The 27,847-nt window shown below is 42.6% G+C and overlaps 2 protein-coding genes across 6 annotated transcripts in view; one reads left to right on the forward strand and one right to left on the reverse strand.

The window, feature by feature from the left end:
• The first annotated feature begins 1,926 nt into the window (after window positions 1-1,926).
• Window positions 1,927-11,639, forward strand: cmtm8a (CKLF-like MARVEL transmembrane domain containing 8a). Its single transcript, XM_042077557.1, has 4 exons — window positions 1,927-2,332; window positions 9,342-9,515; window positions 10,548-10,667; window positions 11,399-11,639. The coding sequence occupies exons 1-4, from the start codon at window positions 2,186-2,188 to the stop codon at window positions 11,480-11,482; spliced, it is 525 nt and encodes a 174-aa protein (XP_041933491.1). The 5' UTR covers window positions 1,927-2,185; the 3' UTR covers window positions 11,483-11,639.
• A 2,251-nt stretch (window positions 11,640-13,890) lies between these two features.
• The window catches only part of fam126a (family with sequence similarity 126 member A), a 48,289-nt gene continuing 34,332 nt past the window's right edge, over window positions 13,891-27,847 (reverse strand). For 3 of the 5 annotated variants that reach the window (XM_042075685.1, XM_042075686.1, XM_042075687.1), the window contains exons 8-11: window positions 24,752-24,868; window positions 24,153-24,240; window positions 20,167-20,326; window positions 15,871-18,595 (exon numbers count right to left, since the gene is read on the reverse strand). In XM_042075685.1, the coding sequence (XP_041931619.1) occupies window positions 17,856-18,595; window positions 20,167-20,326; window positions 24,153-24,240; window positions 24,752-24,868 (1,105 nt within the window). In that variant the 3' untranslated portion in view covers window positions 15,871-17,855. Of the gene's footprint in view, window positions 18,596-20,166; window positions 20,327-24,152; window positions 24,241-24,751; window positions 24,869-27,847 lie in introns of all 5 variants that reach the window. The other 2 variants (XM_042075689.1, XM_042075688.1) reach the window with 2 other exon arrangements.

A 27,847-nucleotide genomic window follows, 5' to 3' on the forward strand; every position in this document is an offset into this window, starting at 1 on the left:
AATTCAGCTAACTAATATAATATTTCCCACAGTGCATTTCTAGAATGCCACAGCCCTGGCCTACATATGTCTAAAGGGATCAGATATTAATCCTTACTGAAATTCTATCTATCTATCTATCTATCTATCTATCTATCTATCTATCTATCTATCACACCATCAAGTAGAGGACTATCCAAAACACCCTAATCCTGTGAGTAGATCAAAGAGTTGCAGACAGTGTAGATCTGTAGTCAGCAGCTATGCCAAGACACACTCAGTCTAGACTAAATAACTGGGACTATGCAGGTGTGGGCTTGGGTAGTGCTTCAATGGGAGATCTCCTTCCTTGGAACATAACGTTGCTACTGGGAGCGATGATAGTGGAGCTTCCAGCAGCTGGACTGCAGTCCTTTGAATGCAATGTCAAACAAAACTCACTGCGATCATTAAAGATTAGATTAGGTTCCCTGAACTCCTGGCTAAATTCCCAATTTGGCTGACTCAATCTGGTCCCCTAATCACTCCCCAATGTAAAAAGCACATTAATCTTCCACCACAAGATGATGTGCCTTTTGGCACATAATGGCGGCCATGCATCACCATTATTGGTGGTGCTAAGTAAGGTTCTCTCTGGCTTTCAGAGTGCAGTTAAGCACTCTTGAAAATGTGTTATTGGTCTACCCACAGCATTAGTGTGTTTTGGAAAGTCATCTAGTCACTTGTAATGACCAAGTTAGGTGAAATAGGAATTCTTCTGAAATAGGAATAGGAATAGGAAATAGGAAAAACATTTAAATTCATTAAATTATTTGGTAACACTTGACTGATTACATAAGAGTGACATGACACTGTCATGACACATGAACCCTAACCCTAACCTCTAACCTTAATCCTAAACCTAACCCTAACCCATAACTTGTTATGACAAAAACCGAATGACACTTAATAACAGAAGCGTTATATCATAAACGTTTATGACTTGTTTATGACACGTTCATGACAGTGTCATGACACTCTTATGTCGATACTGTCAAGTAAAGTGTAACCAATAATGTCATAAAAAGTCATTTTCATTTGTGCCAGATACTACCTTGTGTCCCCTTCCTCTGCATGTTTCTCAACAAGAGCCTTTTACTGGAGGCAAAGTGGTAGGAAGATCCATGCTGTGGAGATGTCGGCCTTCAGGCAATGCAAACAAGAAGATCCAGATTGAGTTATTGTTTAGATCAGCTGTTCCCACCCTTACGAATGTCACAGTCCAATTTGAAATCTGAAAATCGTCTGACCCTAACCCAAACCAAGTATTTCCTTACATAATTTGAATATCATTTGAATATAGATTGACTCTCTAATACAGAGATCATCAGCCATCAGAACTCCAGGCTTTGAAGGAACACGTGGAAGTCCTGCTGGAAGGCCTGGACGATGTCACAAGGAAAGTGAGGCAGGCATTTGCCTGTTTGATCTGTCTGATGAATCCCTTTGAATGGTGTGGTGAACACTAATAAAACTATTAGAATGATCAGAATTAGACTGTTTCAACAGTCTTGAAAAATATGTATTTAGACAATAAAGTGACACATTCTGGAAACATGACTTCAGTGACATCATTCCATCAATGACTTGCATTACCTTTTACAGTTAGCATGGCCATCAATTTCAATACTATTTACTGCATGGTCATTTAGAATTAGTTTTACAATAATTTTACGTATTAAGTTTTTTTGTTTTAACATATCCAATGTCTTTGCCCGTATTTTCCAAAGGCAAATAATATTTTCATTATCTGATTGTCCCATTTTAAATTCTCAATTGTAAAATGAAATACCAATGACCAATTATAGGCTACACAACTGCTTTGCATTGTTATTTTTTTTGTTTTCATTATCATCCAGAGAGAGAGAGATAGAGACAGAGACAGAGCGTGTCGGCGTGCGCGCGCGCGCACTTGTTCAATAGCAGATACGAGTGGACGTTTGGTGGAGGACTGATGCGCGTCTGAATTATTTTTCAGAATGTTTCTCTTCTTCATGCGAAGACGGCGTTGTTAGTAAACCACGATGGTGGCGTGTTTCTGTAGTGTAATTCGTCGCGTCAATCTCAGAGGAAGTTCAAGTTCTCACTGTTTCTGACTAGTTTGGAATATAGCCCTGTCGTAACGTAGCCTAGGTTGTTCCAAGCAGGAATCCGGAGCTGTTCTGAAATGGAGGAGAGTGGGGTCTCCCGAGCCGTGATCAACACGAGCAGCAACCCCTACCTGGAGTTCGACCATATATCCACCGTGTCAAGCATCCCTTGCGACAAACAGTTTATCAAGAGCGCAGCGGGACTGCTGGCTTGCGCAGAGGTGGTGGGTAGCCAACTTAACGTAAACGTAACTTTTTACTCATCCTTACTGGCCATTCGCTATTATGCGCCAAACCTCATTTTCCTCCGACAAACTGTGAATGGTATATTTATGGATTAACTACTTTTTCTCATTGTTTGCTTGGATTATTTGCCAGTTCACTTCCCTAATCTCTAATATGACATGGGCAAAGTGGTAGGCTATAACTATTAAATTAATTACGTTTTAACATTCAAAATGCAATATATTCACTGTTGAAAGGAATAGAGAAACTCTTTGCAACCATACACCTCCACACAGACCCTAGTGGTGCCTCTTATCTTCGGTTTGAGTGAGCTCTGGAATTTCGGTGAGAGAATGGCCCTTTGTCATCAAGCGCCATTAGGCCAGCTGGAGTGGCTGGTTGCTAGGATGTAACATGGGTGTAGTTAATGAAATGCATTTACTCTGTATCACGACTTCAAAGAGGTTAAACAATATTGCACACGGTTTGTTAGCTAAAATGTAATGGTATTTTGATATCGTTGTTGTTTGCTGCCTGGTTTTGTGAATAGCATGTCCATAGGCCTAAAGCTCAGCTATTCCTACAAATTAGTTGCCCATCAGACCACATCAGATCATTGATTATGCCTCCATAGGACATATTGTCATATTGTGTATAGTTTGTTTTGTTCCCAGTAGCCTATGATAACATTATTCAGATATCCATGTGTTTGGAATGGGTAATCGACTGTTGGCTAATGCTTGTGCTCAAGAAAGTAGAATTATGGACTAGGTAACCTGTCACATTTCACGTCAACTGTCAGCCATTACAGATTAGCTGCAGTAGGCTACTGTACAAAACAATCAATTACTTTTAATCAGCAAATATGAATGTCACAGAATGGGGAAAAAAGACAGACCTAACTCAGTCAAGGAAACTGATACAGGTTTAAGATGACATGAGGATGTGTTGAAAAGGGCAGGTTAATATTTTCATTTAATGTGTGAACCATTCACTCATAATCAGAGATTTCAAAAAAAATAAGTCTCTGTGACTCTAACTCAACTTTATCACAGAGCCCATGGAGACACACCACTGAGCTCAGAGAGTTCTGGTCTATTCATTAGAGGACAGCAAGTCATAAGACACACATTCTATCTGCTAAACAGCATGTTGGGGGCCAATATAATAGCCGATATGACAGACTCAAATTCTCCCAATGCATTTGCATGTGTTAGGTGGGACTTACTCAAATGGCCATTCAAAGCCAGCTGCATGCTTCCTTCTCCATGGTGTTATCACAGTGCTCAATGGAGAGGGGAGAGACACTGAACACCCCCTGGGGCTCAAAGCTACATGTACCGAAGATGATAACTGTTTCCTTGTACAGTTATCACGGCATACTCAAACACACACACACACACACACACACACACACACACACACACACACTTGCGTGCACACACACACAACTACGCACATGCATAGAAGTACAGAGCAGGGCTCCAGATGAACTCGTTGCACTGGTGCTCCTAACTTTTTCATCAAGGTGCACCTGCACATATTACAATAGAAGTGCACATATTACAATAGAAGTGCACATATTAGAATAGAAGTGCACATATTAGAATAGAAGTGCACCTGCACATATTAGAATAGAAGTGCACATATTAGAATAGAAGTGCACATATTAGAATAGAAGTGCACATATTAGAATAGAAGTGCACATATTAGAATAGAAGTGCACATATTAGAATAGAAGTACACCTGCACATATTAGAATAGAAGTGCACCTGCACATATCAGAATAGAAGTGCACATATTAGAATAGAAGTGCACATATCAGAATAGAAGTGCACATATTAGAATAGAAGTGCACATATTAGAATAGAAGTGCACATATTAGAATAGAAGTGCACCTGCACATATTAGAATAGAAGTGCACATATCAGAATAGAAGTACACCAGCACATATTATAATAGAAGTACACCTGCACATATTAGAATAGAAGTGCACCTGCACATATTAGAATAGAAGTGCACATATTAGAATAGAAGTACACCAGCACATATTATAATAGAAGTACACCTGCACATATTAGAATAGAAGTGCACCTGCACATATTAGAATAGAAGTGCACATATTAGAATAGAAGTACACCAGCACATATTAGAATAGAAGTGCACCTGCACATATTAGAATAGAAGTGCACATATTAGAATAGAAGTACACCAGCACATATTAGAATAGAAGTGCACCTGCACATATTAGAATAGAAGTGCACCTGCACATATTAGAATAGAAGTGCACCTGCACATATTAGAATAGAAGTGCACATATTAGAATAGAAGTACACCAGCACATATTAGAATAGAAGTACACCAGCACATATTAGAATAGAAGTGCACATATTAGAATAGAAGTGCACCTGCACATATTAGAATAGAAGTGCACATATTAGAATAGAAGTGCACATATTAGAATAGAAGTGCACCTGCACATATTAGAATAGAAGTGCACCTGCACATATTAGAATAGAAGTGCACCTGCACATATTAGAATAGAAGTGCACATATTAGAATAGAAGTGCACCTGCACATATTAGAATAGAAGTACACCTGCACATATTAGAATAGAAGTGCACCAGCACATATTAGAATAGAAGTGCACCTGCACATATTAGAATAGAAGTGCACATATTAGAATAGAAGTACACCAGCACATATTAGAATAGAAGTGCACCTGCACATATTAGAATAGAAGTGCACATATTAGAATAGAAGTGCACATATTAGAATAGAAGTACACCAGCACATATTAGAATAGAAGTACACCAGCACATATTAGAATAGAAGTGCACATATTAGAATAGAAGTGCACCTGCACATATTAGAATAGAAGTGCACATATTAGAATAGAAGTGCACATATTAGAATAGAAGTGCACCTGCACATATTAGAATAGAAGTGCACCTGCACATATTAGAATAGAAGTGCACCTGCACATATTAGAATAGAAGTGCACATATTAGAATAGAAGTGCACCTGCACATATTAGAATAGAAGTACACCTGCACATATTAGAATAGAAGTGCACATATTAGAATAGAAGTGCACCTGCACATATTAGAATAGAAGTGCACATATCAGAATAGAAGTGCACCTGCACATATTAGAATAGAAGTGCACATATTAGAATAGAAGTGCACCAGCACATATTAGAATAGAAGTGCACATATTAGAATAGAAGTGCACATATTAGAATAGAAGTGCACCTGCACATATTAGAATAGAAGTGCACATATTAGAATAGAAGTGCACATATTAGAATAGAAGTGCACCTGCACATATTAGAATAGAAGTGCACATATTAGAATAGAAGTGCACATATTAGAATAGAAGTGCACCTGCACATATCAGAATCAGGTGTCGGGGTCAGAGCTACCAGAGGCAGTGCAGGTGCAGGTCGTCAAGGGAACAGGTGTGGTTCTAGAACTCTGGGGGAAAATAACATTTATATAAATTGATTTTATCACACTGGTCGAGAAGGTTCTGTTTCCGGAGATATACATAATGGTATATTTATTGATTTATTGATGTGTTTATGGGCATATTCGAGCATAGGCCTATAGGCTTCACACACGTCAATTATCATTATCACCTGGACTATCTAAACTCCATTATGGGAGCACATCGGTAGGGGAGACTGGGGTTGGTTGTCTATTTTTTTTTACTTTCATTTGAATCCTTAAAAAACGCTATCCTTAATAGATTCCCTTTCAGTGTGTAATGGAAGTCTAAAGTGCAACCCCATCAGGGGGTTGGTTGTCACATACTATAGGGTTGGTTGTCAATATGTTATTTTAATGGGGGGAAATAAAACAAAATTGAGGCATTCTTAAAAATACATTTAAATGGTTTAATTTCACTGAAATGCAGCAACTAGCATTGCATATCCAGAGACAACATCCACAGGAAAAATCCAAGTGCAGTTCATCCTCGTGTAACATAATATTGATATAATAATATGTAAATTAATGAAAGTAAAACCTATGTAAATATTCTTGAAATATCAATCTGGCTGTGTGAAGGAGCAGCAGTACCACTGATGCCTGAGAAATACTGGGCCTGTGTTTGAATCCGTATTTCTTTGCATAAAAGCATTTCCTAAATGATAAGCCTACTGTAGGCCTACTCCCTTTATTTTACATTGTAATATAATATTACATGTGACAACCAACTTCGAAGACAGTGTGACAAGCAACCGCAACTGAGATTTTTTGTTAAAGTTAAGAATAACAACCACATGTTGTACTGTGGCTAAGAAAATATGTATCTGAATCATAGATTTCCCTTCATACATTTTAATGGTAAGAATGGTTTTGTTACAAAGCCACTGTGTACAAAACTAGAAGAGAAGATCTGATGAGTGTGACAACCAACCTGTGTGATAACCAACCCCTGTCTCCCCCGCAAAATTTCCGGAACCAAAATATTTACCTTATAACGCCATGTCCTACATATCTAGATCAAAACACAACCTCTGTACGGGGCAAATCCGTGTGGTATAACAACAGAAGACACATGACTAAAGTCAGAAGAAAGAAAAAAAAACATCATTGCTATTAGGCTACTATTACATTTTATGTGTGACATTCACTCTTCATTCATTCATTCATTCATTCATTCATTCTGGGTCATAGGCGAGTTTAGGCTATTTTTAGGGGTGCTCAAGTACCCCTCAATTTAATCTCATCACCCCTAAAAAAAAATAAGTAATTGTGCATAGATTGACCCAAGGTGTGCTCAAGTTCTCTGACCTGTAATTAGTTTAGTTTAACATTCAAAATTTTAAACAATTTATCATGTCATTTCATATAAATGAAATACGTAGACCTATACTGCGACAAATATCTTAGCTCTAATTCCGCGAGACCGCAACCTTGGCGTCTACCGCTAATTTGCCATCACCAAAATGAATGTGCATGCAGATGGTGGAGCAGCGTTCTTGTCACCCTGCCCTGCCCTGCCACTCATTGGTGACAGGTAAACACACAGAGTGACCGAAGTCTCGGCATTGTTTTACTTAAATTGTTTTTACCTTAACTTGTGAGGACTTTTCTGATTATTTTATCTGCAAAATTGACCATATCAGATCCAATATCACATCCCAGGGTTGCACTTCTGTTACAACTCACAGTCCCACCAGCATCCTCCAGCATTTCACTCCTCTGTCTTAGGAATACCTCTGAGCTGTCTGAGACACCTTAAGCACACAGTGAAGCTGAAGCAGAAAATAAACACACAGTGAGGTGAAGCACACACTAACCCGGAGCAGTGAGCTGCCTTGCTACAGCGGCGCTCAGGGAGCAGTGAGGGGTTAGGTGCCTTGCTCAAGGGCACTTCAGCCGTGGATGTGGACATGGGAGAGCAGTGCTCAACCACTTCCCCCGCCCACATTTTTCCTACTGGTCGAGGATCGAACTGGCAACCTGCGGTTACAAGCCCGAAGCCCTAACCAGTAGGTCACGGCTGGATCCCCCACCCCTACAAAACACCTGAGAAATGTCCTGGGCCCTTGGTCGTCAAGTCAAGAGTGAGGTCAGAAACCTAGGTGTACTTTTCAATAGCTCTCGTAATTTTGATAAACAAGTCAGCTCTGTTGTTAAAGGTAGTTTTTATCAGCTTAGAACAGTAGCTAAGCTGAAGTAAAAAAGTTAAAAAATTAGGAAAAATCTAACCTTTAAGGACACCAATTTTCTATGTTAATGAATAATGTATCGTAAATAAATGTTCTTCCTATTAAAATAGCCCCACATCATCACATACCCTTCACCATTTTTCACGATTGGCAATGGGTACTTTCCATAAGATCATCTCTCAATGTAAATCAAACCTGTTATTGGGCTAACTAAAATAAAACCATGTCAATCTCTAGGTATGGTGAAGGGTATGTGATGATGTGGGGCTATTTTAATTCCAAAGGCCAAGGGAACTTTATCAGGATGCATAGCATGTTGGACCCATGAAATAACATGGCCTTAAAAAAAATCTGCCTGCCTCTATAGGAATTTAACATAGGGGTATGTATACTTATGACCCCCTGTATTTTAAGAAAGAACATTTATTTATTTACGATACATTATTCATTCACAAAGAAAATTGGTGTCTTTAAAGGTTGGATTTTCGTAATTTTTTTAATTTAGATTATTTTTTTATTTTTTTAATGTATGAAATACAAACATAGGATATGAAGCCACCTTTTCACTGAGTGTGTTGGGGGGAGTCTATGTTGTGTAATGTCTATGATCTTCAATGGTGTGGTGGTGGGCTCCCAAATCAAATCAAGAAATTCAAAATTATCGATATCAAAACAATGTGACACACTAAAATTCTTATTATGTATTTTTCATTGACTATGGCTCCTGATAGATAGATAGATAGATAGATAGATAGATAGATAGAGAGATAGATAGAGAGATAGACAGATAGATAGCCAACAGAACATATATGATTCTGTAAATAACTATTATTGTATTGGATTTGAGTTGTATACCCATACTGTTATATTTTATTCACCTGGTTTAACAACTACCACATGTTTATATAGCCTATGTGGTCTAGGGCCGAGGCTACGGGCCCCATGTGTCTGCCGAGGGGCCTGCACTAAAAGATTGTGCTGATACCTTTTGCGGCCATTTTTTGTTTCCCCCCAAATAAGTCAAATGCGCATCAACCCAGCTGTTTAACTAATTTTATACAAAGCCTGTTGCTGATAGTCACTCAGACTGGAATCTGGAGTCCAGACTAATTGTAAACACACACACATACAGACACACACACACATGCATCGGTGTGAGACTGATGTCCTACACAGGTCCTATCTCTGTTGGTGTGTCCTTCACAGGTGCTTGGCCTTCTGGTGTGTGGACTGATCGCCAATACACACACACACACACACACACACACACACACACACACACACACACACACACACCTGTGTAATAAAAATCGGTGTGTCCTTTACAGGTGCTTGGTCTGCTGGTGTGTGGACTGATCGCCGGCACCGACTACTTCCGCATGTCGCCCTTCGGCTGGGTGATGTTCGTGGCCGTGTTCTACTGGGTACTCACTCTCTTCCTCCTCATCCTCTTCCTCACCCAGGCCCACTCCAGAATCCCGCAGGTGCCCTGGAGCACGGTGGTGCGTACACGCAGCGGTGCCTAGCAACGCCATCACAGCCTCACGTGTGTGTGTCACATGACGAACTGTAGCCAAACATATAGTAAATTATTAAAGGTGCTTTAAGCGATGCCACGCGTTTTTTAGGCTAAAACATTTTATGTCACATACTGCCAACATCACCTAACCAACCACTAGCTATCTGTGTCCTGAATATGTCCTGGCAACAAAAACAACCTGGGCAAACCTAGCCCATAAAAACATAACAAACTGTTCCAGCAAATCACAGAAGAGATGCATGTTTAGAAGAGTTTCAATTGCACGGGAGCAGCACGGGAGGGAGGGGGAGGAAGTAGCGAGCTAGCTCTCTGTTTTGTTTGAAAGTCAACAGAAGTGACGTTGCCCAGCTTCGCTTAGAGCAGTGTTTTTCAACCTTTTTTGTGCCACGGCACACTTTTGACACTTAAAATGTCCCACGGCACACTAACATCCTGTGTGAAGAAAAAATAAACATACCATAGCCTAAAATTTCAAATAATACACAGATATGGCCTTATTATGGCTTCTATGCAAGACCTGCTCAATCAAACAAGTGCCCTCTGTTTCATTTGTAGGTATCTAATTTAATTGTTGTTATGAACTGGATATGTGATGATTCTGTGAATACTGGATATGGGGCCCCTGTTGTACAATGCCTGCATACCACAAATAGGGCAATCATACAATCAATGAGAGCATGTGGTTATAAATTCTTTGATGCAAGAGTTGCTTCTTTTCTGGACCAGTGAGTGACATGTGAGTCTTTCTATGTATGGTATAACTAAAGTGTGACTTTTCTGACATCATAATGTTCTTGCAGTAATGCTCACAGACTTGGTCTCCTAGCGATGAAATTGGAAGATATTTTAAATCTGTTCTGTCTGTATGTACTGTATGCGGAAGGGAGAATTTGTTTTAGTGTCTTGTTTTAGAAGAACTTGTAGTGAGTGGCAGTTTGCCAAGAACTTGCTTTCACCATAAATGGCTCTGGATGACTCTTGCTGCGTTTCCCAGGTGCTGATTTTCAACACCAGTGCCACGTTACTCTACCTTGTGGCAGCGGTTGTCGAGGCAACGCTGGTGGATCATGGGGTGAAAGGGCACCACAACTACAACAGCTGGGCCGCATCCACGGTGAGCTTGACAAGACGCTAACCAAAATAACAACTCCGTCCGAAATTTATACACTGCAAAAAATGATCTTACCAAGTGTTATAATCTTTTATTAAGATGAAAAATCTAGTTAGTACTGTTTTTAGTATAAAGATACTTTATTTAGTATAAAGATACTTGTAAGATTATTTAACTTAAAATAAGTCAAAATCTTCTTAAATTAAGACATAAAAAAGTAAATGTATCTGCCAGTGGAGTAAGTAAATTTACCTTAAATTGTCTTAAATCTTCAATCTTATCTTAACCCATTTACTCCTAAAATGCCTGCTAAAAACGCCTATAGAATCCTATGGCATTCTAGACTAAATAACCTTATTTCCTGAGGGTTTTCTGAAAACATACTAAAAATTGTCAATGTCTACCAAAATGTTATATCTAAGCTTCTGTAGCACCTAGAAACATGAAATAAAAGCATGCTGCGCTACGCAGCAACCAGCGGGAGAGTCAATGTTGCGCTATGCAGCATCCGGCGGGAGATAGAATGTTGCGTCATGCAGCATCCAGCGCGAATGGGTTAAATTAAGATAAAATTACTTACTCCACTCACTGGCAGATAAATTTTGCTTTTATGTCTTAATTTAAGAAGAAGAAACAGCAAATGTATGTATTTACCTTTTTGTTGCAATCATGTCAAAAATTAATGCACCACTTCCCTTTCTCCCCTGCTATGTGTGGGTGTTGTCTCTGTGCAGTTCTTCGCCTTCCTCGTGTCTCTGAGCTACGGTGGCAGCGCCTACCTCGGCTTCAAGGCCTGGAGAGACAGAGGGGAGGAGTAAGGGGGGGGGGGGGTTAAGACAGACTGCCTTCAAATGAAACCACTTCAAATCAGTACAACGCAGCTTCAACCGGGGAACAGAACAATGAATTTTGGAAAACTGGAATGTCCTGGTGACGACCATTGTTGGCTCACGAATAAGGTGGATATTCAGTGTGTTTGATGTTTTCCTATCTAGAATGGGTTCTCAGGCCAGACCTGCTGAGCTGAGTATGGGGTGAAGTGTGTGTGTGTGTGTGTGTGTGTGTGTGGAATCTAGAGGATGGAGCTAGCTGAAGAAGAAGTGTGTGGGGCAGGGTATGAGTGTTTGTTAGTGTTGCTGAAAGACGGTACAGGCTCTTAATTTAACCTACACTGGCTAAATACATATAATGATTCAACATTTTAGGTCTTTTTTGTGTGTATGTGTGTAGAATGCATTTTTTTGTATGCTTATTTGTTTACTGTATTTTTTTTAATGTTTGGATCCTATTATGGATATTGAAGTGACTCCACCAGACTGCAGTGGTAGCCTAAAATACATTTTAAAGAAAGCATCCTCAGCTCAGTGAGAGTTTGTGGGTCTTAAATCAGATGAACCATGAAGCATATCATAGTATCATAGTATGATAAACGTCATGTGTTTAAAGACGCTATAAATGAAAATCTTTGGCTTCACAATGAAAATAAAAAAATATTAAATAAAACATAAAATTATTATTTGTAATATTAAATGATTAATTAAAACTTAAAAAAACAAACTTAACTCATTTGAATCTGTAAATAATTTCGATATGCTTAATCATTTATTGAATGATATATTTATTTAATGACGGCAGGTATGCACCATGAAATAAATAAACTAAAGTTGGTGAACGACTGATTGGTTACTCTACCTATCAACGATTAGTACAAATTTGCCTCTCATGATTTGGGCAGGGCCTATCTACCATCTTTTGATGTGGTTCAGAGCCCGTCTACGGTTCTCTGTGTGGTTGCAATGCATGGCCGTAAATGGAGCCGTGCATTATTTTACGACCCTGTCGAATCCGATCTGTTGGGAACATAGACTGTAGACTATGGTTGGGAAACAGTCTGGCGCCACCTAGTGAGAGTACACTGCTCGTGCACAACACCACCATGACTGTAAGATTACAATCCATTGCATTGCTTTAGATTATGGTTATACTTAATTACATCCAATAATGTAACAGCCTTCACAGCGACAGTGCTCCACTATATATATATATATATATATATATATATATATATATATATATATATATAAAGCGGTTCCAATTATTTTCAGTTATCAATGTCTACATTTCTAACAATACCCAAAATGTGAAGGCTATTGTCATTGTATGTGTCCACTCAAATGCCTGTGCTGAGAAATTAAAAGTATGTGTCAATCAACCACATCAAGAGTCAGAGCTCAAATGCTCTAGACCAGGCAGGTGAGTGCAGTGTGGTCTAGGCCAGGCAGGTGAGTGCAGTGTGAATGTCTACCTTGTAAATTATTCAAGGTATCTTGTGAATAAATGAGGACTTGGAGGCACCAGAATAACAATAAATGATGTGTGTGTGTGTGTGTGACAGAGAGAGAAAGAGAGAGAGCTAGGTTAAAATATACTTCTTAGTTAATACTAAAATGGCAGTTCATCTTAATTATGAGATCAAATCTAGCCAATCAGCACACTGCTTTATAAGCATGGAAGGGCTGGGTATACTTACACTAAGAAAGCCCGGCAAACCACAGTCTACCTTTACAATGAAACGAGGGCAAGGACCCAGAGATAAATATAAACATTTTATTATCAATGAAACAAGGACATGGACCCAGAGAGAAATATAAACATTTTATTATCTGAGAAGCTCCATCATTGAGTTACTTTCAGACAAAAGGCAAAAAGAACAAAACAAAAAAAACTTTAGTACAATAATATGTACAATTCACAAGAGCATTTTTCCACATTTCTGTACACAAAAATTTGGAGCCATGATTGTTACATTTCCACATTGTGAATTAAAAAAAAAAAAAAAAAAACACCCCTGTACTTTACCAAATACATACTTTATGGAGACGAAGCTAACCAATAATCAAATGAAGCAATTTATTTTCCCATTTCGTGAAGATCATACAGTACCACAGTGATTCGTCCAATCTACCCATTAAATAATCGCAATCATATAAACAAACACACGCACAGACAGCCCAATCATAAGAAGACAGTAACATGATACGATCAAAAATCACGTAAAGATGGGCGAACCAATACAATTTGCAGAAAGGAGAACTGGAGAGAGCTTTGCGAGGGGTGAGATACTTGGCTGTCACTCCACTGCATCCCCTGTCACGCTGGTCTGAAGTTGTTCTTGGAGGAAAATAAAACATGTGCTTTGATTTTTTTTTACATTTAAAAAAAAAACAAAAAACATTAATACTGCAATGGAACCTTCCTCTCCCTCGTTCCTAATACCACAGTTTGTACAGCATACATTAAAAAAAGTCATCGTACAACACCCGCTCTCCTCACTGTCTCATTCTGCAAGTATACCAGTCGGAGCACAGCGGAGAGCTATCACAGTTACTTACTGGATCAAAATAAAGAGATATTGCTTCTTCGGCATCTTGGAAACAAAATGCTGTCATGAACAAAGCTTTTTTTCCTTTGTTTTAAACATTTCGGTAATTTTGGTGGATTTGTACCAACAGATACGGTCAATAGTGGTAAAAATATGACTGCACAATCATATCGAGGATTTGGGGGCTAGGCCAGAAGTTAGGTAAACACATAGTGCTGGCTTAGGTTTAAGCCTAGTGCATCATGGGTAATTTTTGATTGACCCATTTTCCATTGCTTCATCAAACATGCTGTGCTGTGCTTCTCTTAAATAAAGCATTATTTTAAGAAAAAAAAATAAAAATAAAAAGCTGACGCGTTTTTGTTCAGCAAAGCCAACCAACAAAGGGGGGTATTTCCAAGATTTGCGGTTTTGTGGTTTTACTCACTAAGCCAGATAAGTTAACTACTTACTCCGATAAGGTGGCTACTAACCCGGAGTTAATTTATCTGGGTTAGTCACTAAACAACGTTCATTTTAGAAAATATCCCGCCTGAACAAGTACAGTACACCCATGGCAACATAGTCTTACAGTACACTCAAACACAAAATCATGCATGCACATACACACACACACACACACAGACAAAACGACACTTAGAAAAAGAAAAGAAAAAAATCACACTTTAAACAGTCCGGAGTACAGGCCACAATACCTAACCAGTTGATGGGGGACTCTATTAAGAGATCTTAAATAAATTGCGACACCAATAAAAGAAAAAAAATACATTTACCGTGACTGAAGTGGGGACTCTTTAGAAAATAATTAATTTGAAAAATACTTTATCTTCATTTAAAACAGTTTTAGTGATTCACATCCCATCAACAAATAATGAACAATTAAAAACAGAGAACTCTCTCTAAGGTGCCACAGGTATGGCTGAATGCCACCAGGGGGCACCACACAGAGCAGCTTTCCCCTCTCGCCTCTTCTTCTTCTTCTTGCATAACCAGAAAAGGGCTTATTTGGGGGATTGGGGGGGTGTAAGTGCAGACTTGGGGTGGGGGAAAATGTGACGGAGGAGTGTCATGTTGGATCAACCAAGAAGGCAGAGTTGTCTCTCAAAACAGACGAGATTGGTTACCAAGAAGATGGGGGGAGAGGGTGTCCCCCGTGTGACATCACCACAGGTCAAAGTTCACAGGTCAGGGGCCAGATGGACGCTGATGCTCGGGGACGGCTGCTTGTGGTGGAGGGCAGGGCTGAGGCGGTCGCCACTGGACACCGTGTAGCTCAGCCCGTCCTCTTGCAGGCTGCAGGCGGAGTAGCGGTTGACCTCGAGGGAGTGGTTGGAGCCGGGCGTGGGGCTCGGGGCGCGGTGGTGACCCTGGCCGCCGGTGGCGATGGCGAGCGCGTTGCTCACCTGCTCGAAGGAGCGCGAGAAGACGGCGCTGGCCGTGCGCGAGAGGCTCAGCGTGGTCGACCTGGGCACCGACTGGCTGGACGTGAGGGTCAGGCGTTTGAGTGACAGCTGCTCCGTGTTCTCGCTCATGGCGCGGCCCATGGCGCCCCCTAGCTTCCGCGGATCTGGGGCCGCCAACCCCTCCTTCTCCCTCTCCTTCTCCCTCTCCTTCTCCTTGTCTTTGGACTTGCCCCCCAGGAGTCGCCTCTGGCCCTTGCCCGTCGGTTTGCCCGCGGCGGCGGTGGGGGGCACAGGGCTGTTGGCGCCGCAGCTGTTGCTGATCACCACGGTGGGGGGGCTGCTGCCGCCATCGGGCGCCGCGCGCGGGTAGAAGCCCTCGTCCTCCTCGGCGATCTCCATCAACTCGTCCGGGGAACCCAGATCCACTGCGTCTGTGGGGGGGCGGACATATAGTCAAGTAGGGTCTAAGTGGCGCTCTCACACTAACATTTCTACTGCCTTTAAGAATTACAATTCTATTAATAGAATAGACTAATATTACACCCACTTAAATAGAAGTGTAGTGTAAATTAACAAAAATAAATGCCCACAGAGTCTAGCATGTTTCTATTATATTCTCTCTGCATTCTATATTCTATATATATTCTGCGTTCATACACACATTGGAGCTTTATGTGTACATTTATGACATTTATCAAATACTCATTCCATACTTCACTTCACTTAAGTACATCCCAAAATACTCCCAAGACCTTATCGTATATCTAGTATTTTTCTATCAAATGCAATATTACATTCACACACATTGAGCATTACATGTAAATAGCTGAACTGTATTACTTAAGCCCTCCTAACACCTTTGACAAGATTTGGGAAAGATTCTTGAAAGATTGTAGTCTTTTGCTTTTGCTGTAGTCTTTTAAAGCTTGAATGAGGGGCTTTAGTTAAAAGACCCCAATATTTCAAGAATATTTCCCAAATTTTGTCAAGTCTTCTGATGGATGGGTAGCATTAATACACCCCTCAAAGCTCTGAACTTAGGACATATAAGTCACTGTCTCCCCCTACAGGCAGCAACAGGAATTCCACAACACCAAGGGAGAGAGGAAGGATGTCGACGCCATTAGTATAATGATATCTCAGCCACAAGACCAAAAGCATAATATCTTAAGCCACACACCAATCGAAAGCACTGTATCTCAGGCACAAAATACCAGAAGCATCTTAATCTGAGAGACGTTACTAAGCACTGCATATTATGGGCTGACCGGCAGTTCTTTTCAGCGTGTCTTCGTCTCAGGGTACTTTCAGATATTTTGGATATGTCGGATGTGACCTTCAAGGAATTTCCTGAATTAACGGGACTTTGAGGCCACACATTCAAAATGGGGGCCCATCCAATTACCCTCAACAAAAGAGCCAAAGAGGTGCCGGTGGGCCCTTTCTAGCTAATCAGCACAGAAGTCTGCTCCAAATGGCAGCCCAGAAGTTACACAGTGTTAGTGGTAGAGGGCGAGAGCGTGGAGAACTCTGCAATTCAAGCAGGCTGAAAAGAACGTAATCGAAAGGGCAGAGCTTTCTAATAGAGACCTTGTGTTATGTAAGAGTATGAGTATTTTTTGAGTGTGTGTGTGTGTGTGTGTGTGTGTGTGTATGTGTAAGAGAGATAAAGAGAGAAAAGAGTGGAGGTTAGAGCTCACACAGCACACACACACACACACACACACATCTCCGCAGAGCTTAGCAGGCTGTGAAGTTCGAATGTGTGGCAAATAGCAATTAAAAAGAAGCTTTTGTCGAGAAACAGGGACGAAGTGCGGAAATGACATTAGAAGAGAGGAGCAAGTTAGAAAGGAATTGTGGCGTAATATTCAGGAAAAGTTTTCTCAAGGACATGCAGTTGAGAGGGCACCCTGAGACACACACACAGGCACCCCTGGACTCTGACCGTATGACAGGACATTGTCTTGTTCTGTAGGAAACGTCATCTCTACCAAGTTTGCAAAACATGTTTTGCGTGGTTCTGAGATGTTTGCAAAAGTAAACGCAAATGTGGAGTTCTGCAACAACGAATGTGTCATGCAGTGTTGATCTTCAAGTTCAGTCTATTAGCCAATCCTGCTTGACTAGCCAAACATGGCGTCTTAAGCTTTGCACTGCAGCTATAAAGACAAGAACCTTTAGCAAGAGCGTACAGGACCCAAATTATGCAGAAGCTTAGCTTTACCCAATTACAGAAACATCTATTGGGCAATCGGCTACATCTGAAGTAAAGCCAAAAACACATGCCAAGTTAATTTTTGACTTTGATTGTTGATTTAAAAAATTAGTTCGCAAAAACAAAAATGACCTAGCTATTTAAACTACTTAAAACTATTTAACTATTAAATTAAATTAACTACAGAACTATTTAAATCTGAATGAACAAGAAGGCAGATGGTGGTGGAAGAAAAGTTTTGATTTTTTTTGTGTTTTTTTTCGGTAACTCGATGACTCCAGGAGTGCTTTGCTGTGCGCCCCGGTCAGCACCACCGCGCTGCCCTTGTGGAAAGTGAGTACTGGGGTGCAAGAGGTCAAGAGGTCGTGGTAACGCAGGTAAACGCAAGAGGTTGCTGGTTGGTTGGTTGGTCGCGCGGGCGGGCTGGCTCGCTCCCCACACTCACACTGTACCTCTGGGCTCTCCGAGGGAAGAGGGCTGGGGGTAGTGCTTGCTGGTGGAAGGCTGTGCGGAGACAGGTAGGCAGGAAGGCAGAGGGGAGAGGACCGGGCAGGGCTGGGCAGGGTGCGCGCTCGGCTGGGCTGTGCCATCCTGAGGGGAGGGGGGGGGGGGGGTGAGGGGAGGGGGAGCCCTTTTAGAAGTGGACCCTCCCCGAGGGCGTCCCCCCCCCCCCCACCATCCTCCAGGTGCCTCCGCACAGACTTCTGCCGCCTGACCCCGGGCTGACCCCGCAGGTCGACGCCCACCTCGGCCGTGCCCCCCAGCGCCTCTCCCTCCGAGCGGCTCCGCAGGGCCTCGCCGTTGGCCACCCCCATGCCGCCGCCGGCGCCGGCCACGCGCTCACCCCCCACCCCCGTGATGCTGATCTCAGGGATGGGGCCGGATGGACTCAGCTCCGCCCCGCCATCTACATTGTTCTCCTCAGTCTCTGGATGCAGGATGGAGAAAGTGGAGACAGACATACACCCACACACATGCACACACACACACACACACACACGAGCGCACGAACCATGCATGCACGCACGCACCCACCACACACACGCACACACACACACACACACACACAAAGACATGCATGCATGTACACAACCACATAGACACGCACACACACAAACACGCATACAAACAAACATATACATACATACATACACACACAAGCACACACACACACACACACACACAGAAAGACATGCATGCATGTACACAAGCACATAGACACGCACACACACACACAAACATATACATATACATACATACATACACACACAAAGAAAGACACAGAAGACATAAACACATGCATGAATATACAACAATGGCAAATTATACATGATAATTCAACTTAAGAAAACACACAAAAGCAACATAAACATAATAAATATAAGTACAAAGGCAACATAAATGTAAAACATGTGTACGAAGGCAACATTAATACAGCACTATAAAAACAGAAAACAGGCAATCAGATGAGTGATGAGAATGGCACTGGGTAATAATGAACTATGAAATGACACCAAAGTCTGAATGAACGACATGAAAGCCTGAGGTCAGTATAATTACCATCCAGTGACTGTTCGCCATTCACTGTGTACCATACGTATATGGTTGTTAGTCAAATGCCCATGCAGTCTGCGCAAAAACGTTTCTAATTTGCTTTAAGGACAGCGTTAGTCACCGCGTAGTCTAAAGTGCTTCAAAAGAAAATCTTTTAATGTGTATGAGCGCTTTCCTTTTAGGCCTTCATTAATTAAATCAAAGGGTAGGCATCTGAAAAGGTCAGGCTCAAAACTGTAATTATGTCTCCAATTACTGGTTTCTGGTACAGGAAGGGATGGGAGGGGGGGGGGGGGTTAATAGGCCATGGATGAGATCTCTCGCTCAGAGACACAAAGAAGAAAACAAGGACAAAAACAGGGGGGTTCTAGAATGCTGGGCGTCCATTTTCTGCTCGGCTGAGTAGCAGTGAGGCGGACGACCTGACCTGACCAGGACAGGACTTCCGACTGACCCAACGAATGAATGGATGAATTGAGAGATTATAACGAAAGTATACAAGAGTGAAAAAATGAACGTGGACTTGAGATGATGCTGATGAGAAGATCTCACCTCATATAAACAAACACTTTCACAAGGGTAACAGTCCTGCAAACACGGCTAACCCCCAGTGCAATCCAACTGGGCTAACCAACAAACAAACAAAAATGGGAGCTACTTTTTTAAGGTTGTTTCTCTGACGGGACATTCTAAACTGCTAATGAACCGCAGAGGTGTGGAGTCTTCGTGTTCTGGAGATCCAAGAGCGATAGTTGTCGAGAGGTTGCCCGGCAACTCTCTGGGAACTACTCTTAAAATAGTTGTTTTGATGGGAAGCCCTAAACCGACTGCTAACGGGCCTCGCGTTGGGTGGGTGGAGTCCTCGTGTTCTGGAGGTCCGAGTGCGAGCGCTGTGGAGAGGACGCAGGCGGCGCCGCCGACCCCCCCTCCCCACCGGACCCTCACCGTGTCTCTTCCAGCGGTGCCCGCGGATGGACAGGCTGGTGACGGCGTTGCGGGAGATGCGCGGAGCGGTCGGCGTGATCTCCACCTGGATGCTGCGCATGCCCTCCTTGCTGGACTTGAGCGCGGCGCCCGTCATGGTCGACTTGATGGCGTGGCCCACCTGACGAAGAGGAGGAAGGAGAGGAAGAGGAGGAAGAACACAAGACATGGAGATGAGGGGCGTGTGGAGAAAACAGTCCAGTACATAGGACATATACATCTACACATTCCCCTCACTGCAGTACAGCATATAGGATATATACATCTACACATTCCTCTCACTGCAGTACAGCATATAGGATATATACATCTACACATTCCCCTCACTGCAGTACAGTACATAGGACATTCATTCATTCATTCCTCTCACTGCAGTACAGTACATAGGATATATACATCTACACATTCCCCTCACTGCAGTACAGCATATAGGATATATACATCTACACATTCCTCTCACTGCAGTACAGCATATGTAGGATATATACATCTACACATTCCCCTCACTGCAATACAGCATATGTAGGATAAATACATCTACACATTCCCCTCACTGCAGTACAGTACATAGGACATTCATTCATTCATTCCTCTCACTGCAGTACAGTACATAGGATATATACATCTACACATTCCCCTCACTGCAGTACAGCATATAGGATATATACATCTACACATTCCCCTCACTGCAGTACAGCATATGTAGGATATATACATCTACACATTCCCCTCACTGCAGTACAGCATATAGGATATATACATCTACACATTCCCCTCACTGCAGTACAGCATATAGGATATATACATCTACACATTCCTCTCACTGCAATACAGCATATAGGATATATACATCTACACATTCCTCTCACTGCAGTACAGCATATAGGATATATACATCTACACATTCCCCTCACTGCAGTACAGTACATAGGATATATACATCTACACATTCCCCTCACTGCAGTACAGCATATAGGATATATACATCTACACATTCCTCTCACTGCAATACAGCATATAGGACATACATACACATTCCCCTCACTGCAATACAGCATATAGGATATATACATCTACACATTCCCCTCACTGCAATACAGCATATGTAGGATAAATACATCTACACATTCCCCTCACTGCAATACAGCATATAGGACATATACATCTACACATTCCTCTCACTGCAGTACAGCATATAGGATATATACATCTACACATTCCTCTCACTGCAGTACAGCATATAGGACATTCATACATCTACACATTCCCCTCACTGCAGTACAGTACATAGGACATTCATTCATTCATTCCTCTCACTGCAGTACAGTACATAGGATATATACATCTACACATTCCTCTCACTGCAGTACAGCATATAGGATATATACATCTACACATTCCCCTCACTGCAGTACAGCATATAGGATATATACATCTACACATTCCCCTCACTGCAGTACAGCATATAGGATATATACATCTACACATTCCTCTCACTGCAATACAGCATATAGGATATATACATCTACACATTCCCCTCACTGCAGTACAGCATATAGGATATATACATCTACACATTCCCCTCACTGCAGTACAGCATATAGGATATATACATCTACACATTCCCCTCACTGCAGTACAGCATATAGGATATATACATCTACACATTCCCCTCACTGCAGTACAGCATATAGGATATATACATCTACACATTCCCCTCACTGCAGTACAGCATATAGGACATACATACACATTCCTCTCACTGCAGTACAGCATGTAGGATATATACATCTACACATTCCTCTCACTGCAATACAGCATATAGGATATATACATCTACACATTCCTCTCACTGCAATACAGCATATAGGATATATACATCTACACATTCCCCTCACTGCAGTACAGCATATAGGATATATACATACACATTCCTCTCACTGCAGTACAGTACAGTATATATGGTATATATACATATTCCTCTCACTGCAATTTGGTTTTAGATTTGCAGACGTTGCTACTACTGTTTAGCAAAGCCACTTCCGATTGGAGGAAGAGGAGGGGAAGGAGAGGAAGAGGAGGAAGAAGGAGAGGAAGAGGAGAGGAAGAGGAGGAAGAGGAGGGGAAGGAGAGGAGAGGAGGAAGGAGAGGAAGAGGAGGGGAAGAGGAGGAAGAGGAGGGGAAGAGGAGAGGAAGAGGAGGGGAAGGAGAGGAAGAGGAGGAAGAAGGAGAGGAAGAAGGAGAGGAAGAGGAGAGGAAGAGGAGGAAGGAGGGGAAGGAGAGGAGAGGAGGAAGGAGAGGAAGAGGAGGGGAAGGAGAGGAAGAGGAGGAAGGAGGAGAGGAAGAGGAGGGGAAGGAGAGGAAGAGGAGGAAGAAGGAGAGGAAGAGGAGGGGAAGAGGAGAGGAAGAGGAGGGGAAGGAGAGGAAGAGGAGGAGAGGAAGAGGGGGAGAGGAAGGAGAGGAAGAGGAGGAGAGGAAGAGGGGGAAGAACACAACACACAGAGATGAGGGAGGTGTGGAGACATAAAGCATCAGTGCATCCACATCTGTGTGTTCAACAGGTGCCATCTTCATCTTCTTCCAAACGGGAGGGAGAGGGCAAAGGGAGAGAGGAAGCATCACCACACTGTGGTTTTTTCCCTCACAAAGGTGATTGAATTGTACAATGTTTCGGCCACTCTGGTCTTCGTTAGGGACATCCTGAGTGGCCGAAACGTCCAATTAAATCACCCCTGGGAGCCAAAAAGACAGTGAGCCGATATTTGTCCCTTACAGCACACAGGAGCAGAGGATAGAGAGGGAAAAAGGAAAGATTAGGACAGGAGAAAGGAGGGATGGAACAGCACATCGAAAGGAGGAGAGGAAAAAAGGAGAGTAGAGAAAAGAGAGTGATGAGGAGAGAGGGGTGACGGAGGAAGACAGGAAATCAAACAGCAAAGTTAAGGATGGGGAAACGACAACAAGGGATGAGTGACGAAGTGATAGAAAAAAAAGAAGGAAGAGAAGAAAGCGAAAGAGCGAAAGAGAGTACAGAAGGAGAGAAAGAAAAACAGCTAAAAAAGAGAGAGAGCAGAAGAGGATAAGAGCGCGAAGAAGAAGAAGAAGAAGAAGAAGAAGAAGAAGAAGAAGAAGACTCGACTCGTAAAAAGCGGCACTTTAATTACGGAGCAAAAAATAAGCCCAGCAGTGAGTCACGCCTGCCCTCCATTTGAAGTTCCATTCAAATCACACAGCTGCGCTATCAGCCGCTGACAGGAAGCACAATGACCCTCCAGATAAAGACAGGATCCATCCTCCGCTGATCCGATCCCTTATCACCTCAAACCCCGACGGCATGAAGCCATCTGCACTAAGACTTCCTGGTCTGCGATGCGGATGGGGAGAGTTTCTTTGAGGCTTTGCTGTTCGGCGAGGCGACGGCTAGCGGCCTTACCGCCTCCACTGCACTGCAGCAGCGGCTGCTGATCACGACTGTGTAGTAGCACACACACACACACACACACACACACACACACACACACACACACACACACACACACACACACACACACACACACACACACACACACACACACACACACACACACACACAGACACAGACACAGACACAGACACAGACACAAACACACACACATATAGGCATGCATGCATGCATGCATACACACACACACACACACACACACACACACACACACACACAGACACAGACACATATAGGCATGCATGCACACACACACACACACACACACACACAGACACAGACACACACACATATAGGCATGCACACACACACACACACACACACACACACACACACACACAGACACAAACACACACACACACACACATATAGGCATGCATGCACACATGCACACACACACACACAGACACAGACACATATAGGCATGCATGCACACACACACACACACACACAGTAAAACACTGACCAGTAATGCTTCAGGATAAAGTTCTAGCTGGGCCCGGTACAGTACATCGTCCAGTGCTTTGGACCCCACGTCCGACTCCCCGTTATACCTATGGAAGAGGATAGGAGAAGACACACACATAAATACACCACAACCATCAGATTGCACACACACACATAAATACACCACAACCATCAGATTGCACACACACATAAATACACCACAACCACCAGAAACATCAGATCATTATAAAATACAACATAACTATAAATATATATTATATTTATAATTATATATTATATACAGTATTTTAAGCTTTTAGTGTTTCTTAGGTAGTACAGTGAAGAGATGACAGGAAATGAGCGTGAGAGAGAGATGGGAGTGAGTCACCCAGGGGTCACCCAGGGGATATATATAATGGTGCTGCCGCTTGGGCCACACCTTGACCTCTCTAATGATTATGAGAATAGCTGAAGCAGCCTGGATCAGTTGAGAGTACATTTCATTTCTGTGTGCGCAAATAGGGAACAGGAACAGGAACCCAGTAGCTCTGTAAGCACTTAGAACAGCGGGGGACAGCGGGAATGGATGAGCGAGGTCAAGGGTGAAAGGTCACTCACAGGGCAAAATGGATGCCCGTGATGAGCTGCACCAGGAATTCGGAGGTCACCATCATCCGTGTGTTGATGCCTTTGTACCGTCGCAGCTGTTGCCGTGGATACCCGCAGATGCAGACCCTAGAGGAGGACAGACAGGTGTTGAGCGAGGAGAGCGACAGACAGTCGAACGAGGGTACAAATATTAAAAAGCCATTTTTAATTTCACATTGCGCTTTTTTTGTGGGACAAAAGGCGATTAGGGTCACATGTTCAAATCAAATCAAAAGGAAAGTGGTAATGACGTCTGAGAGACAGAAAGTGTGTGTGTGTGTGTGTGTCGTCCTGCCTTTAAGGCACGGTCCAGACTAGAGACGTGTCTCCGTTGTGGACGAGCTCTTCTCTGCCCCAGAGGGCCGTCTACCCCTCAGCCGCCCAACAAGACAGGAGGCAGACATGCACCGGGGTGGGCACATTTCAAAATGGCCGCCGACAAGTCCGTCTCACACTGGTCAATGCTTTTATTCTGAATCTGACCACAGTTAACTCCGATGGTATAATCATAGAGGCTACAAGATCAGTTCAGTTCTATGTACAGGCAGAGAAACGTTTGTGGAAAGACATACCATACACAATTACCAAACACTTATTATGACAATTAGGACTATTGTACACTATCTAAAATGACATAAAATGTTTCTCATGGAACTACACAATTACTCTAAGAATGCTGCCCATGAACACAACAGATGTGTGTGTGTGTGTGTGTGTGCGCGTGTACAGCAACACAAGGTGATCGGAACCCTTCAGTTACCTCCCTATTATTTGTGAAGCTTTCAGATGCAGGTGTGTGTGCACATCCTACATATGAGGGCAGGTGTGTGTGCACATCCTACATATAAGGCCAGGTGTGTGTGTGTGCACATCCTACATATGAGGGCAGGTGAGTGTGTGTGTGTGTGTGTGTGTACATCCTACATGAGGGCAGGTGTGTGTGTACATTAGAGGTATTGAAATTATTTTTTTATAATTTATAATTTTTCATACTGGTCTGTTTTCCAGCCAATCACTGACGAGATGTGCGTCCATGACATTTTCAGTTGCACAGGAGGGAGTGAAGGGGCGGGGCGAGCTAGCTTTCTGTTTTGTTTCAACTGTCAACAGAAGTGATGTTACCCAACCGTGTTTAGAGAACATTTAACGAGCTCTCCGATGCAGCCATGTCCTCATGCTCTACTTTAGTCCCTTGGCAGATAGATTCTGGTTCATTTCCACTACCGATTCAGTGAGTCATTCACACCCTCTCCTATTTTCAGAGTCTTTGACGTTTGTTTTTTTTTTTTGGGATTGACACAGTTGAACGACAGCAGTTAAAATAGGAAATAGTTATGCAAGGCTTTAATGTGCACTCTCTTGAGTACGATTTGTAAAAGGCAGCTCTGACAAAGGCAGCTCTTTGATAGGTAGATATGTGGTTAAAAAAAACCTAAAGAACTGGACAGACAAAAAAATGTAATTGTATTGAGTTAATGAAAAGATAATGTCTCATCACTCATTCTCTCTCTATGAGGCTTCCATTTATTTAGCCATTCTCTGATAAAACACTTTACTTTCTTAACACACTGCCGCATAGACATGTGTTAAACACATGGAACAAGGTGCACAAAAGGCATAAAAACATTAAAAACTAATTTCTAATGTGCCCTTGGCATTTACAAAAGCAGTTTTATAACAGCATGATAACCCAAAGCATACTAAGGTGAACCTCCCTAATGTGGAACATTTTTGTAATCCGGACTTCTGTAGTATTACATTAGCTTAGGTGTCCCACATTAGGCAGTGGCCCACATGGGGGCAATTCATAAGGCAGTGCCCCACATGGGGGCAATTCATTAGGCAGTTCCCCACATGGGGACAATTCATTAGGCAGTGCCCCACATGGGGGCAATTCATTAGGCAGTTCGCTACATGGGGGCAACTCACCCCTATATTCCCACATTAGGCAGTGCCACACATGGGGGCAAGTCACCCCTACAGTATATCCGCTCTTTTCAGTTCCATCTGTAATTCTGAGGCAGGTCAGGCCGGTTTTGCAGAGCCAGCCTTAAGTGGCGCTGGGATCTGTGTCAGGTGTAATCGTGGCTGCGCGTTGAGGGGGTGGTGTGGCGGCGCTAAGCCGAGCTAATCACACGCACAGGAAGTGACCAATCCACCGGCACAACCCCGGGACGGTCATGTGAGCGAAGGTCGGTTGGCCGCTTGTTCACTCGACAGATCAGCGGTGCTAAAGTGGATCAGGGCATAGTGGTGACTTGCGCTCTCCTGGCACATCCAAAACCCCACAGGCTCACCACCTCCACCGCTACCACGCGGCTAGCTGCCATATGGGCTACGCTAATGGCCTCACCACCTCCACCGCTACCACGCGGCTAGCTGCCATATGGGCTACGCTAATGGTCTAGGGCCAGGTGGGGCTAACACAACGCTGATGCTAACAATGTGCTCAATCACCAAACAGTGGAGTCATTAGCACTTAGCAAGGCTAGCAAGGGAGCAGAGAGTGGAAGGAGGAAGCTAAGCTTGACATTTCTAGCAAATATTATTACGAGTTTTATCTTCAGAGCTAATTTCAGCTTCCTCGATGACCTTGACTCTGTGATTAAGTTTGTGCTGTTTTTAGTAGGCATTTTGCTTCAAATTCAAATGCAATAATGCTTTTACTACTTACAAGGGGCTTAAAGTAAGATCATTCCAGCAGTGTGGCTGAACAGTTTAAGCCCTGCACTCCACATTTAAGCTTATACTGACTACAACGTCTGCTTTGATTAAGACTATATTGGCTACTCTGCATCTAGCCTCAAACAGACAGGTAGTACTTTCATAGTGAGTCCTACTACTACTTAAGCTTCCATCATGTCATGTCATCATTCAATCCCCTTGGGGATCAATAAAGTATCTATCTATCTATCTATCTATCTATCTATCTATCTATCTATCTATCTATCTATGTTATTATTTCCACTTTCATGTCATTTCTTGGTGCAGAGGTGCCATTTCCTCTAGGATATGCAGCCGTCATGTGTGTGTGTGTGTGTGTGTGTGTGTGTGTGTGTGTGTGTG

Source organism: Alosa sapidissima, chromosome 21 (genome assembly GCF_018492685.1).
Source record: "Alosa sapidissima isolate fAloSap1 chromosome 21, fAloSap1.pri, whole genome shotgun sequence".
NCBI lineage: Eukaryota > Metazoa > Chordata > Actinopteri > Clupeiformes > Clupeidae > Alosa > Alosa sapidissima.

Coding starts and splice junctions, on each gene's coding strand:
- cmtm8a (XM_042077557.1), top strand. CDS start 2,186: ATGGAGGAGAGTGGGGTCTCCCGAGCCGTGATCAACACGAGCAGCAAC. Junction 2,333..9,341: donor TGCTGGCTTGCGCAGAGGTG/GTGGGTAGCCAA, acceptor TGTCCTTTACAG/GTGCTTGGTCTGCTGGTGTG. Junction 9,516..10,547: donor AGGTGCCCTGGAGCACGGTG/GTGCGTACACGC, acceptor TGCGTTTCCCAG/GTGCTGATTTTCAACACCAG.